This window comes from Lepisosteus oculatus, chromosome 23 (assembly GCF_040954835.1).
Source record: "Lepisosteus oculatus isolate fLepOcu1 chromosome 23, fLepOcu1.hap2, whole genome shotgun sequence".
Classification (NCBI taxonomy): domain Eukaryota; kingdom Metazoa; phylum Chordata; class Actinopteri; order Semionotiformes; family Lepisosteidae; genus Lepisosteus; species Lepisosteus oculatus.
The window spans coordinates 15866256-15882282 of record NC_090718.1 but is presented as its reverse complement, the minus strand read 5'-3'; the positions used below and the strand labels follow the sequence as shown (position 1 = coordinate 15882282).

At 49.0% G+C, this 16027-nt stretch overlaps 1 protein-coding gene across 1 annotated transcript; it reads left to right on the top strand.

Moving 5' to 3' along the window:
• The first annotated feature begins 1650 nt into the window (after positions 1 to 1650).
• On the top strand, positions 1651 to 12493 carry LOC102695624 (C-X-C chemokine receptor type 5). The gene is made up of 2 exons (XM_015337339.2): positions 1651 to 1788; positions 10682 to 12493. Exons 1-2 carry the CDS (start codon positions 1750 to 1752, stop codon positions 11801 to 11803), a joined length of 1161 nt encoding a protein of 386 aa, XP_015192825.1. The 5' UTR covers positions 1651 to 1749; the 3' UTR covers positions 11804 to 12493.
• The last annotated feature ends 3534 nt before the right edge of the window (positions 12494 to 16027 follow it).

Below are 16027 nucleotides of genomic sequence, written 5' to 3'. Positions count from 1 at the left end.
AAGAATCTGAACAACCGACATTTCTGATCTGGTATTGTGATCTGGGATAAGGGTTATTCGAGGTGACGGGCTTCCTGTTTTATTGTGTGATTGAAAACGGGAAGAAATGTCCTTCAATGGGGCTAAATTGCCCGTCTATTCTCTTTCTATCCACTGGTTCCCAGTTCAGGGCTGAGCTTACAGATACAAGTGTATTTAGCCTGAAATATGTGAACCACAGAGGCCATTCAGCTAATTGTGTGACTTGTCAAAAAGTAGTTTTGTGCCCCTGAAATAATTTAGGTTTTCTGTAACAAAGGTGGTGGATACTTATGTAAATATATTTTATACACACACTCACACAGGACACCAGTCCATCGCAGGACACACAAACACACTGGACAGGGCACCAGTCCATCACAGGACACCAGTCCATCGCAGGACACACAAACACCCTGGACAGGACACCAGTCCATCGCAGGACACACAGAGAGAGAGAGGGAGGAATAACGCAGACAGTTTCTTCTAATCCCAGTCGAAAACAGCCTGTGTTGGATTTTGTGTGACTGAAACCCATCTTAGATTTGCTTAAGTCAGAAAAATGCTCTTTCAGTTTCAGCGCTGTCGATATTACTGTTTTCTGTTTTTAATATGACTGGTAAGAGTTTTGATACAGATTGGTGCGAATCGAACCCGAAACAAGCGCAATGCCAACTGTGAACTAAAACACGGCATTGTTAAACTGGTTTCATTGACACTATTTATAATTCACACTTTTATTTTCAAAATTGTTAACCGAGAAAGCTCGGGTCAACTGCATCGATGGCAATAATTGCATATCTGGTCGCGGCAGTAAAATATTATTAAAATATTATCTTTCAGTAGTACGTTCAATATTTCTTACCTCCAGTTTCTAGCGGAAACTATGAAAAGCTAAGCACGGATATATATATATATTTCAATGTATTTGAGGAGGGATCCGAAGTTCGTACAGCTAAAAGTATGAGAAAGACGTTTTATACACCGTATATATTTGAGTACTATAATTTCACACTATTAGATGTTGTCAGTTATTTCTACAGAAAGAAAAGTACTATTAGCTCCTGGGATCAGCTGCTGAGCACAGCGATGTAGCTCTTGTAGACAGGCGGCCCACTCAAACCGGTGTACTTCGTCTCTGTACTCTCATGAGGCTGGGGGGTGTGTCTGCCATGTTTACACGTTGTCGAAAGAACGCGGATTTCCTAAGTGAATAAATACAAGGCATCACTTTCAAACAATGCAAAGTTCATGCGAATTGTGATCAGAGGTCATCAAACCTGTACCTAAATGTCTCCGGCTCATCCTTTTTGTTTCGAAAACCTCCAGGTAAGAAATCATGGAAATCACTTCTGACCAGTGAGCATTCGGTTTCAAACATCCCATTCACTTCATCCCCGCCTCGGCCTTGTGTGCAGTGGTCTGATCCAGTCCGACGTGCGTTTACTGCCTAGAAACGTGTCTCCAAAACGCAACCAGCACGCTGGGGGTAATGACCCTATTTGCAGCAGGACTCGGGTCACACAAACTAGAGTTCTGACTGTCTTTATTCAGTCTTAACTGCATGGTGTAAAGCCATATTTCATGATCAGTCTCGAATGAGCGCGCCAGCTCCCTCCAGCGCCCAGACCGCTGTCAGCACAGGAAGCGGGCGCAGCTCAAAGAGTCGGGCTGGGTGCTGCTCCCACAGATCAAGGACTCCGCACTCGAGACGAGACACCGCACACCAGCATGAAGCAGTTCTACAACACCATGCCCATGTCCTTCGAGGTGAGTGCCGCTGTATTTCCGCTAGCAAGAGGCGCTATATTAAAAAAAAACATCAGCTACAAAAGGCGCTATTAATAACGTCAGTCCAGAAAATACTAATGATAACGGTGATGATAGAACTGTATCTACACGATGTGTCTGTTTCTGTCAGATTTGCTCTTGCATAGATCCTGACTTGGCTAAGGGCTGCGTTTGTACGAATTGTCTTGAAAACGTGTTGTCGGGTGGCAGCTTTGAAGTTCTCCTCCTCCTCTCACTTGGGGACTTTCTGGAGGGTTCTCTCAGATTTCTCAGTCTACTGAGAATTAAGCCAAGCTTGGCACCTCAACCCAATGGTTTTAAGTCATTATGCACAGACTCATGTAGTGCACTGTTAAACACAGTTGACATTACTACACCAACTTGCACAAACACTGCTCACGCTTGCTCCTGCCAGTTCTGAGTACTTCTGTCAGCAACATGTAGTGCTTCTGCTGCCGAAGTCCCTGCCAAGGGGCTACAGTCGCCAGCAGCTCAGCTGTGACTCCCAGTATTACTGCCACCACTGTCGAACCTGGGGGCCGCTGCCTCTCACCACACCACAGTAATAAAGGTAGGAGTAGTTCTTTTGTTAGCAAGTGGTGGTTAAAATGGGGAAATGAGTCTGTCTGTCTTCTACAGCTGTTACTTTACCAGGAAGAGGAGAAAGAAGTCAATAATACTGCATCGGGTCATTAGTTCACACACAATCAACGTGTCTGTTATCCTGGTCCACATCTGTATTTTTAATACACAGTCATGGTGATTTGCATGCCTACAGAAAAACAGTGATTGATGATTAAAAAGCAATGAACAAAATTATGCTCTCACCTCGTTAATCATCCTACAAATCTTAGTAATATTGATCTTAATGGTGATACAACTTTTAACAGAATTGCATAAGACATTTTTTTCTTTTGACTCAAAAATGCCATTCAGGCCAGGAGAAAAAGCATGTGTGCCGTTTTCAGCTGGGATTGTTTCTTTTTTTTCTACACGTGGGTTTATATATTTAATGTCTTCTCGTCGACAATGTTGCCTCTCTGAAGCTCCACCAGACTGAAGGACTGATGGTTCCCCTTTGCTTAACTCGGTCTTAGTCAGTGATCTTCAAGACTGCACGGCCTCTTGGAGTCCCACGCGGCTCAGTGCTCGCTGACAGGTGCTTGCCCACATGCCACATGCAGTGTGTAGGACTGCAAGCACAGGACTTTAGCTTTTCAAAGCTGCTCACGCCTCACTCCACAAATACTGCAGCACTTTGTTAGAACAATCCTAGAATGATCACGTGCATTCGCAAGCTCTTTTCAAGAGAAATAAATACAATCATGACCATTAAAATGAACACTTTTAATTCACACTTTGATCTAAAGCCACTGAAGGTTTGATTTATTGAGGACACAGAAACTTCTGTGCTCCTGCAAGATTTGAACCTGCAATCCACACCCTAACTACTACCCCACAGAACAGCTCTCCAGTGCAATAAACACTTAGAGATTTAGCAAAATACCATTTTTACCTGCAAGTTTAAACAACTTGTCATTTCTTTTCAATCGTTGTGTTGGGCGAGAAGTTCTTGTTTCCTTCGTTAAAATTATTCGTGTTTCAAATAATGGCTCTCCAAGTTGAGCTAATGAGTTAACGAGTTATTGAAAAAAGCTCTCAGCTGAGGGGAAATCTTGTCTGGTCTTCTGCTTCTACAGAGAGTTTGAGCCGTAATATTTCTTTCCTGATTTTATATTAATGAACGTACACGGTGCCTGCTGTGTTCTGAGTTCCTGGTGTGTCATATTCCCAGCTGCTTTCCTGTAGCAGGTTACTGACTCCTTATTAGGATTAACACCTTATTAGCAAGCAGTAATTTCTTGGGAATTCATTAACCCTATGTACTTTGCCCAGGAATTAGTTAGTTCATATAATTACTGTTTGATAATTCAATGCAACTATGTAATAATTAGTAAAAGTCTGAATGTAAATGATAGAATTCATATTGGCAAAAATACTGTGAATGTTTTGTTAAATTTTGAATTTGGTTCCGATGACAAACTGTCGAAAATTCCACTGCTTTCAATTCATGTTTTATGCAGATGGTGTAAGATATATTCACCATCACTTTTCTTAATGTGCTATTTTTCTTCAAAGCATACTTATAAATAATCGGCCAGTTCGATTATAAAGTGAGAAACATAAAAAGAAAATTGTGTTTTTAGGTTTTACACAAGGTTTAAATTCCTAAAAAAAAACCTTGTGTTTCGAACAAAGTTCTCACTTTGTCTGATAAAAATGTGGTCGAGTCCAGCAGACTAGAGGACGTTCAGACCTGCTGCGTGCGAAGATTTGATTACTAATTCCGAGAGGTCAGGACACCAGGCTCCAGATCTGTCCTTGCTTCTCCTCAACAAATTATTTTTTTCAATATTAAAATGTGAGTACTACATATATTTTCAGTTATTTATTTGTACACTGTAGTCCAACCTACTATAGAAAAGAGTATATAAACAATTTTCTGAGCAGTTAAAGTATTGTATATGCGTGTATATCTAAACTGCAGTATTTACAGAAGAAAAATCATTATTATAATTTACTTCTAATTCCAATTGCTGTGCTTATTTTAGGAATTGCCATATAAAGATACAACCCTAGTAATTACCCCTACCTTTTCGCTGTAATCCATTCACTGCAGCATCATTTCAAGACAAGCAGAGTAGCCTTCAGCACAACAATATCGTTTCATCACAGCAAACAGAGTCAACAGAACTCATCACTTCTGTAAGTTGTTACCTGAACGTGTGCGCTAGACCTAACACCAGTGAAGTGTCGTTTATTTTTCAGCCATGACAAAATTACAGTAACAACTACTGGAAATACTTCTGGTATCTATAGAAGATCTACTCAGTGACTGAACATTGATGAAACTAGATGTTAAAGCTGGATCTACGGTTCCCAGTGTCTCTACACTGGTAAACACTCTCTCACGTTGTAGCAGGCTCCTATACTGTGGTATTTCTCTCGCACGCTCGTTCCTTTGTATTGGCGATACACAAGACCGTCTGATTTCCATCACGTGTAATTAATTTACGCCGTATCTTAACAAGTCCCTTTTTTTACCTTCCTGAGTTGATCTTTTGCATGAATTGATTATATCTCATATTCTACAATAGTAAATTAGGTCTGAACATATACAATGATTTATTTTTATTCATTAAATCATTTATGTTTATTCAGACAAACATCGATTCATCCTTCAAGTTCTGGTTCCATGAATACACCCGGAATTAGTGAAGCTCTAGAAGTGCACATTTCTGAGGCCCGACCTATTCCAGGTAGATAGAAACATGCCCAAAGGACTATTTTAGGAAGAACAGCACGCTGACAACGCAGATAACAAACTGAAATATCAAATATCTCCTTCTGAATATTATTTCAATACTGCGTGCACAAGCGAGGTCTTATTCCACCAGCTAGCGGCTTCTCTCATGACAGCAGAAACTACCCTTCCGCCCTCTACACTCTTCGCAAGAAATAAAAGATGTTTTTTTTCCGAAAGAAAATTACATTTTGACATTTAAACTGTGTGCCCTTTAATCTCTCCGCGCTCCCTGAGAGCAAAACGGAGCGACGAGTCAAAGTAAAGACGTATTTAGGCCACGGAAAAAAACTCCATTAAATAGGGCAAGTAGGCTGAAGCTGTCGTTTGCCCTGTCGTGTGACCGGACCGAGGTGTTGGAGTGAAGGAGCGGTGACGGTATATCTGCGCGCTGCAGTCGGTACCGGCCGGACACCCCGCGCCACCTCAGCCTTCCCTCCTCTCACCCCGATTCAGTACGGAGGCGCATTCCAGCTGTCAAAGACTGTGTATATATATATTTCATGTGGTATCTCGTAATTACGAGAAAATGATCTTGTTATTACTAGATACCGATGATCATTGAACAAGCTGTTCCGTTATGCAACGAGGAAGCTACAGCACCTCTGGCGCAGCCGGACTGGGTTCAGTGATCGTGACCATGTCCAGAATGCGCACGGACTGACAGTCCACTGGGCTTCAGTTATAATGACATGTTACTGTTTGCGCCTAATCTGACCCCTTCGCAATAAGCATGAGGACAATCGGACAGGAAAGAGCGCACCGCGGAAAACCTCAAGTCCACAAATGCTAATGTAGGTGTTGAACGACAGTTGTACTATTATCACGTGAAGTGCGCGATAGTCATTACAAGATAGCACAGGAAATATTTTTTCGTTGTTCTTGATGGCACCAGTGCCTCTGTCAGCCCCACCATGAAACTGCCCGTGTGTCCGTGTGTCCGGCTGTTGGAGACCCAGCGCGTGTTTCAGTGTGGGCGAGACTGCTCCCCCGTTTCCCGCTTGGAAAGACAGCAGCGGTCGCGTGAACCGCGCGCCCCACCCTCTCACTCTGAGGTGACGGCAAGATCAAACAATTTAAAAAGCAAGGCAGGCGCAACCGGCTTCTACAGAGTACAGTGCAATCCCGAATCTCGTTATCACGCTCTTTTTCACGTTTTTGTGTCCTGCGGTTTGTTTGTTTTTTTATGCAAGATGGAGAACTCTCCCCGCTGTCCGCGCCGCGCGCCTCACACCTCGGCGAGGGCCGCGAGTGGGAGTGGGATGAGTCAAGAGATTACATCACCCATACCTGCTGCTCCTACATTTTCTGGCAGCGCACCGGAAGTCATTTGCCTACTGCACAGTTATTAAAAACAATAACAGCAGCGTATGCATCTTAAACTGGGACTCGAGTCGCCCACGGAACGGAAAAAATAATACAAAAAATTATTAAAACACGACAGGTGCAGCTGCTAAATACTTGCACTGGCACCTCAAGCCACACTTAAATATCCAGTGTCTAAAATATAGTAAAGACAATTAATTTGAAAACGCTCCTTTTAAACGGAGTGCATCCCAGGACAGGACAGCTATCAATCAGATCACAGAGGCGTCATTGTCTCTTCGTGGTCACGTGTGAATTCCGGTTGACAGAAATACGATCCGTTGCAAAGAAGAGCGAGTTTCGGGTTTATTTCATGACTATCTGCTGACGCGAAAGAAAATCTGAAAAAGAGGTTACATTAAAATAAACCCGTGCTAAAGCCGCCTAAGAAAAACAATAACGTTTTCGTTCAGGGCCACGATGTTAGAAATGAAACGCCAGTTCTAGTTTCCTTATCTGCATGTCCCGCAGCGCTGTGTTCTGGCGCTGTAAGCACTACGGGTTGGCACAGCGAGGTAATCCAACGGTATTTTAATGAAACAATAACGAATTATATCCAAAGAAAGTATCAACCAATACACAGTGTGCGTGAAACAACCTATCATCTTGTTATTGAATGATTTACTGTATGACAGAGCGGAACGATACTGATGAAAAGCCGAAACGCAGGCAATAACTAAACGGATTTTAGTATCTTAACGTACTAATAATTATTTCCTAGTTATATATTTTGTGTGCTGTTTTGTGTTTTCTATTCTTACCAAAACATTCTCTGTCCAAATGCAACAGTTGAACCGTGTTCCGCAATAAGACACATTTAAAGGTATTCTCCCAACACAGTCCCACCTCCCCGGGACCTGCCCACGGCCCACGGATGACCACGGCGGCCCGGGGGCTTTGCTCCAGGAGTCCCTAAGTGAAATCCAGTGGTTTAGTCCCGGGGCACAACTCCGGGGAAGGCAGCTGCCTCTCCTGCTCGGCCTTGTGCGCCAGTGTATTCCCAGCCCGGGAGCTGACTGTGTGGTAGGGAGGCCTAAAGCGGCCAGACTGGCCCAGCGTCACTCATCGCGTTCCGTGAAGAAGATACACCTTTTCTTGGTAGAAAGTGCCAGGCTGCTTTGGTGGACATGCACTAGCCGCAGCACAGATCAACCGCTGTCTCCCTGCGCTTCGTGCCTGCAGGACTCCAACAGAATCCACAGACCATCTTAATCTCCAGTCTTCTCCGTGCCCCCAGCACGGCAGAAATAAAGAACCCGAACTGGATTTCCAAAGCTAACTGCTAACCCACCCGCATTCCGCTGGCGTACGGGTCAAGTCCACAGCTCGAAGCGCCAGTGTGTTTCTGTGGCCCCTCGGAAGCCGATGGCACCCATAGCCCACAGTGCAGATGAAGCCGGGCCAGCTGGCCGGCCCGCAGCGCGCTGGGGAAGTGAAAGAGTCCTGTCATTCTTCTCTTCCTGTGTGGTTACGGCGGGCTCTGCAGCCCAGCGGCAGGGACAAGGAGGGGGTGGCGGCTGTATCCCCGGTACAGCTCTCTCCCCCAGTCCCCTTCCGCGCAACCTGCACACAGACGAGGAAGACGGTCGGTCCCCGCAGGCCGGGCGATCAGGTGGTCTTCCCCGGTGCGCGCAAACCTGCTCTCCGGAAACGCGCCGGAGAGAATCTAGATCGTGACGCGGGCAATAAACACGCAGAAGAGTGGCGACCGTGCTCGGTGCTCCGTCTATGTGCAGGCAGTTAAAACCGAGGTCCGATCAATGAGACATTTATTTTTCTACCCGGTTTTTAACCGCTTCACCCAGCGAGCAGTGGGCGCAAGGCGGGGTACACCCTGCCCGGTGGGCAACATTTATTCAATTGATTTCATTACTGAAACGGCGAACAAGTCTTCACCTTCGCCCACCGCACGCTGAGGGTGACGCTGCGTCAGCGGTTTGTGTTTGTGATCGGAGGACGCCCTGTGTGAACAGAAAACGCGCGCAGGGGTTGAGGGCAAAATATAGGTTCCTCCTGGGTTTCTGACTGGAGAAAAATATCCCACAGGGCTCATTTCCCAGGGACCTTGATCTTGGCACCCCAAAACACCTTCAAACACAGATCCGTGGAGAACTGTTGTCTCGACTGCACGCGACATTATACCTGGAACTGCTTCAGGTTTAAGGATCCTGCAGCAGCATTTTTACCTGGATCATTATCTAAAAACCATTTTCCTGACCTAGTGCACAGTATCTGACGTTGCCATAACATTTTTTGCTAACGCATCGCGCAGTTTTAACCTTTTTCTGCAACCCCGCGAAACTCTCATTCCACAAACCCATGTTATATTATCCAGGACAGAATTGGAAGCACCATTTTTCCTCTCATCAGGCTGTGAGGGAAAGAGCGATCGGTACATGGGAACAGGGCCCCTGTACTAATGCGCCTTTTCCTACTCTCACGGCCTGCTCGGTGAAACCAGGCTGCCCCCGGGCTGCGCCGAGGACACGGCTGAGAGGGAGCGGGCCGCCCTGCTGCGCTCCGGTGCTCGCCTCGCCGCGGCCGGGCCTGTTTCCGTGTGCCGATTGACAGCGCGAATCACACGAGCATCACAGCTGTGCGCAAAGTCCTGCCGGAAACCCCCTGAGCCGGGAGCCCAGCGCCCCGCCGAGATCTCCGCCTCTCCCCCTCTGCAGCTGCTCACTCCGCCTCTGAGAGACCCCTGCCCAGAGGGCTACCTTACCCCCTTCCCCCCCCCCCCCCCCTGCCCAGAGCCCGGAGAGTCCAGGACGCAGCTGTTGTTTGAAATACCTGGAGCCCCTTTGCTGATATTTAGACTATTGTTTAGACTGTCCAGTGGGCTTCAGTTATAATGAAATGTCACAGTTTGCGCCTAATCTGACCTCCTTCGCAATAACCACGAGGCCAATTGGACTTGTACTCCAACAAGAGAGAGCGCACCGCGCCACCGATGGCACTGCTGAAAACTGAACGTCCACAAATGATGAATTTTTACTCTCTCGTCATTACAAGATAGCACATGAGATATATTTTTTTTCTTGATGGCAGCAATGCGCGTCCGTTAACCCCAACAGCCAGACAGCCCTGCCTGATAGCTGAGCTCACGACTGCTGCGTTAACAGAAAGAGCCGGCAGCCAGGAGCCCGAGTCAGACAACTGTGCCGTAACTACGACATACCGCGTGGAATATGTTTTACGCTCATGGCTGCAATGCCAGCCGGAGAGAGTTGGGGACAAACACTCACTGCCCACCCCTCTCCGCACAGGCGCTGCTGAGTCAGCGACCCTCCGGGCAGACCTGACCCGGCCGAGCCGGTTCCGCCCCAGCAGCAGTGGGTACTGGACAGCGGTACCTTCAATCAGTGCTTCATAACGAGTAACAAGCGCTAAACAAACAAACAAAAAACTGCTGTTTTTGTATTCAATTTTTTAGCAGCACATTTTTAGACTGTGGTAGGGGTAATTCCGGAACAATAATAACGTGGTAAAGACAGCGGGCCTCTTCACGTACGTGCGTTTCAGGAACGGCGTCTTATCTAGAGTCTCATCTTAGCGGAACTCGCACATGAAAAGTTTGGTTTTCGGAACATGAAGTCTCGACCTTCTTAATTATTCCGTCTTAAAATGCCAGATGCAAAGTTCTGAGATTTCGGTTCTCTTTGTCTCACGATTCGTCCGACCGACGGAGTGATGAGTTTGCGCGGCTCATGACTGAGGAGCATTACCGCCGGGTCCTCCCGAGGAGTGTGCTGAGCCGCCGGGCTGGAGCTCAGCCCCCAGTGCAGTCTGTCCCCTTGGCCACACCAGAGCAGGGCTGAGATAAGGCAACACAGCCAGCACAGCCGAGACCAGAGCGTCCCTCCAGGAAATACCAGCACAAAATGCATGATTATGTCCAAAATGCATACAAAGGGCATCACAGTGATGCAGTGGTTACAGCGCCGGGCCTCCTGGGGTGCTGTGTGTGTGGAGTTTGCATGTCCTCCCTGTGTTTGAGTGGGTTTCCTCCAGGTGCTCTGGTTTCTAACCTGTCCAAAGACATACTGGTAGATTGTGTGGTGCGAGTGTGTGGGTCTGTGTGTGTCCTGTGAGGACGAGACGCTGGGATGACTAGGTGTTTAACGAAGGCTCTCTCCCGCCCAGCTGTCGCTGGACGACGTCAGCAGCCTGGAGCTGGGAGACTACGGGATCAATGAGACCGAGGGCAACGGCACCATGGACTCGGGCCCCTTCACCTGCGACGGGGCCGCGGGCGAGGACGCCGGCCTGCGGCTGTTCCACACTGTGCTCCTGCCCCTGCTGTACGGCGCCGTGCTGCTGCTGGGGCTGCTGGGGAACGGGCTGCTGCTGGCCGTGCTGCTGCGGCGGCGCCGGGGCCTGCGGGTCACCGAGGTCTACCTGCTGCACCTGGCGCTGGCCGACCTGCTGCTGCTGCTCACTCTGCCCTTCGCCATGGCGCACGCCGGCCTGGGCTGGCTCTTCGGCGGCTTCCTGTGCCGGGCCGTGGGCGTGGCGCACCGCCTCAACTTCCTGTGCAGCAGCCTGCTGCTGGCCTGCATCGGCTTCGACCGCTACCTGGCCATCGTGCACGCCGTGCGCAGCCTGCAGAGCCGCCGCCTGCGCGCCGTGCACCTCACCTGCGCCTGCGTCTGGCTGCTGTGCCTGGCGCTGTCGCTGCCCAGCGCCGCCTTCCTGTCCGTGGAGCCCGCGCGGCCCAACGCCAGCCGGCAGGCCTGCGGCTTCCTCAGCCACGGCCTCCACGCCAACAACTGGCTGCTGACCAGCCGCCTGCTCACGCACCTGCTGTGCTTCTTCCTGCCGCTGGCCGTGATGCTGTACTGCTACTCGGCGGTGGTGGCCACCCTGCGGCACAGCCAGCGCGGCCTGGAGAAGCAGGGCGCCATCCGCCTGGCGCTGCTGATCACGCTGGTCTTCTGCCTCTGCTGGCTGCCCTACAACGTGTCGGTGCTGCTGGAGACGCTGGGCGCGCTGGGCGTGCTGGAGCAGGACTGCGCGGGCCGCCGGCGGCTGAGCCAGGCCACGGGGGTGACCGAGAGCCTGGGCTACGCGCACTGCTGCCTCAACCCCCTGCTCTACGCCTTCCTGGGTGTGCGCTTCCGCCAGGACCTGCGCCGGCTGCTGGCCAGCTGGGGCTGCCCGCTGGGCCTCTGCTCCTGCCAGGACCCCCACGCCCGCGGCCGCGAGCGGGCCAGCAGGATGTCCATCTCCGAGGGCGGCCCGACCACCAGCAGCTCCCTGATCTGAGCCCCCGCAGCGGACCCTCGGCTCTCTGGCCAGCTCGCGTCCGGAAGCAACTTCCCCACTCTCCGTCCGCAAACGACCCGATTCGGATTCTCTTCGTTTGCGAAGCCTGGGCGTCCGCCCGCGAGCTCGATTCTCCTGCTGCTCCTGCTCCTGCGCCCCCCTCGAGCCCGCACTCTGACCCCCACCCTGCCCATCCCGAGAAGAGTGGGGCTCCTCGAGGACACGGGGGGTTTCGGACAATCTGGACTGTGTGCTTGTCTGCTTTTAAACGCGCGGCGCTGCCCAGTGAGCTGTGTAAAGTGTGCACTGCCTATAGAAATAAAGACTGTGAAGATCTGTCGTAACCACCAGGCTGTGAGGGGAATGGACTGCAAAAGGAGTTTGGGTATTTTTGGTACATATGTTAGCAAAATGTGTTCATCCCACGGTGTTCAGCTGCCTTTTTTGTGTCAGGGACCAGCCAACAGTGGAAGAAAAACTATTGAATTTATCCTGAATTTACCTGTGTGTTTCCGGCGGTGTCTGGAAGGGACCAAGGACCAGGGACTGAGAAACCTGCTTAGAGCATACTGCCATGGCCCGCCTCTTGGATAATGTGAAATATGTTATCATCTTGTTATATAATCCCTCTCAGAACTCAATTGATTATAATTTTGTTATTACAATAAACTTTAATAGGCTTTGCTATAATGACATCTATAACTGCCATTTGTATATGTTATCAGTTACACAGACTCGTCAGCCCCTCTCTTAACAATTTCCGAACTACAGCTAAAACCAAGCTTTGGGTGGCTCGTGTGGGCAGAACTGATTGGGGAACTGGGTAAAACATATCTCTTCTAAAATAAAAGTGATAAAATGCATTAACTATCACATCTCCCTTCATTCAAAGACTTACTGTAGGCTTTAAAACGAAATGGCCTGTATTAAAAAGACATTACAAGGCAGTGAACAGAAAGGAAGCAGACATGCCTGCAGATCAGCTAGTGAAGTGAATGTCAGGAGAAGGTGCAGGTGCTAACTATACAGCCATAAGAGCTGGGAGCTGTGAATGTGCTTAGTACACATATGTAGTTTTTTTCTGGGAAATACAAATTTTAACCACAGCTAGAGAGAGGTCACTGAAGCAAAACTTTCCACAACACACACTTAAACTGCTCATGCACACACACTGCTCAGCAGACACACTGAAATCTACACAACACACACACACTGCTCAGCAGACACACTGAAATTTACACAACACACACACATTCATGCAGACACACTGAAATCTACACAACACGACACACTGCTAATGCAGACACACTGAAATCTACAGAACACACACACACTGCTCATGGAGACGCACTGAAATCTACACAACACACACACTGCTCATGCAGACACACTGAAATCTACACAACACACACACACTGCTCATGGAGACACTGAAATCTACACAACACACACACACTGTTCATGCAGACACACTGCTCATGCAGACACACTGAAATCTATACAACACACACACACTGCTCATGGAGATACACTGAAATCTACACAACACACACACACTGAAACCCATTATAGCGCCAAATACGAGCAGCGGTACGAGGTCCTTGTGAATACCAGAAGACATTCTGCATTCATCTGCGCAGTAGAAGGTAAAAGAGCCTTGTTAAGACAGGAGCAAACCTGGTGAGTCAACCTCACAGATCCCTCGTCAGAATCTCCCCTCGATCAGAGTGAGTGGTGCAGTACGCTGATCAGAACAGATCCTACCTGGGGTCAGGGTCACAGGTCTGTGAATTCACTCGTTTCATACAGACGTCCTTCATACTCTTCCTCGAGGGCTTGTCTTGAGCTCTCTAAGGAAAAATCATCCAGATTACGGATTTAATGTTTGATGCTTTCTTCCAACAGATGCTTCAGTTTTCACTGTCTGTGACACACTAAAAGACCAAGACCTTCATCGGGTGGGAGGTGTGCGTACAAGCACATTTACACACCCAGGATAAACTGAGGTGAATTTACCATCAGAGCAGTATAGCTGTCCAGTCAGTGCTGCTGACCCACATCAGAGCAGTATAGGTTTCCGGTCAGTGCTGCTGACCCACATCAGAGCAGTTTAGCTGCCCGGTCAGTGCTGCTGACCCACATCAGAGCAGTATAGCTGTCCGGTCAGTGCTGTGGAGTCTACCTAGCTCACTGGGAGTCCAGTAAGCAGCTGACAGACCTGATTGAATCCAGTCGTTTCTAGAAAGAAGCCCAGAGTATCAGCTTTAACAACATGGCTGGGAGGTTCGTCTCTTGCTCTCACACTCCTTTAGGTTTAGTTTTAAACACACTTCCTCTTAGTTTCAACTAGTGTCCTCCGCCTTGTGTATCCCTGCTGATTCTGGGGAAGTACTGGACATATTCCTGGCTATGCATGTGGATGTATTTCATGTTTTTCAGAAGATGTCCCCGATCCTGAGCAGCATGTCACTGAGGCCCCATGAAGGAGCTGTGGTGAGCTCACGCAGTCGGGCAGCAGCTCTCCTGTGCACAGGGACAGACAGACAATCAGAATGACGAGAAAAACGAACAGTACCTGCCATCCCTCTGCGTGAAGACACGGGCACTGCCACACACCCGCAGGCCCTCGCTCGGCAGGGAGACTGCAGCCCTGTGGAGCCCATCGCCCTGCCAGGACCCAGGGGCCAGAGCCACAGGACTCTGGCCTGAACCAGACTCCCCCACCCCCCCGAGACCTTTCTTCTAGTGCTTTCGTTTTCATTTCAGGACTCAGGGCACCTGCCGATCTTTGTGAAGTGGAAATACAGCGATGAGAAGCCGCGGCCCCTCGACGTGCCCCCCAGTGTCTCCCAGTACTGCTGCAGTAATCCCCCAGATCAGTGCCAATCAGAAGTTCCACACAACCCACACGCCTGGATATTAATACATTAACAGTTCACCTCAGCTAACCTTTAAAGACATTTTATTATCGCTTCGGATGCCTCTCATGGATAAATATTGTATTGATGGCAGCTTGTTCCTTCTACATTTAGAAAATGTCATGTGTAAATCACGCACCGCCACGCTTCCTCTCTGTGTGTCTGCTGTACGGCGTCAAGTCAGCAAACGGGCTCGGACCTTCAGCTCTTCGGGGTTTGAGGTGAGACCTGGCACTCAGCAGGTGCACTGGTTTTACTCGGATCTCCCCGACCAGATCGCTTTAACAACTGCGATGACGCGAGACGCAGCGGAGCTCTGGGTCCTCTGTTGAGTGACCCCTGCGGGGGAGGGGAGCTGCCTCTGTATAAATGCTGGTCTTTAGCATATTGTAAGAAGACCATTATTCCCAGTAACAAGAGCTACCTTCTGCCAGCCTGGAGCCTGTCCCAGAGGTACAGAGCAGAAGGAACTACTTCACAGGTGGGTCACAAGTCCCACGTAGGGACGGTTAGAAACAGCAGCTTCCCAGCGCTAACAAGGCGGAAGGCAACAAAACACCTGCTAAAAATGCACACAAAGTAAGGAGAACATACAAACTCCACACAGAAGGTCCCACTGTCTGGAATCAAATCCGGGATGCAAGAGTTATGAGGCAGCAGTGCTAACCTCCATTATTACTAGCGAGCTCATGTCTGATCTCCTGCTGTGGGTACGATCTAGTCAACCTCAAACTGCAGCACTGACAGCCGCTGGTGAGACAAAATCAAGGCCTGTGCTAGTGACACTGTGGTAGTGACATGACCTGCAGCACCGCCGGGGAGAACTCGTTCTCGGAGTTGAGAGGCTCAGACTGCAGATACAGCAGGGTCTCAGCTTCTGCCCAATTAACAGTCACGACGTGGTCAAGCTCACCCAGCCTCGGATGAAAACGAGCAGGAGATCGTTAAGCGCAACTTTCAAATTAGCGGCACGGCAGACTAGGACTTCGAGATGGACCCACTCATTACAGTGGGGCACTCTGCATCGAACCCTCCAAACGTCCAGACCCCACTGTACCTCCAGAATTACCTGGATACTGGGGGAATGAAATTAAAACAAACAGCCGTTTATAAGCAAGAATAACCCATCAACAGCACACAGATCTAAGATGTGACAAGAGAAGGGCAGCCATCGCAATCGGATAAAGTGCAATTCACCACATTGCGCATCAAAGCAAAGACACAGCTTCAAAAAACTCTGATTTAAACAACTGTTCTGGCAAACACTTCTGCTTTAAAGTTGCTGTCAATGTTCTGTTAATTATGA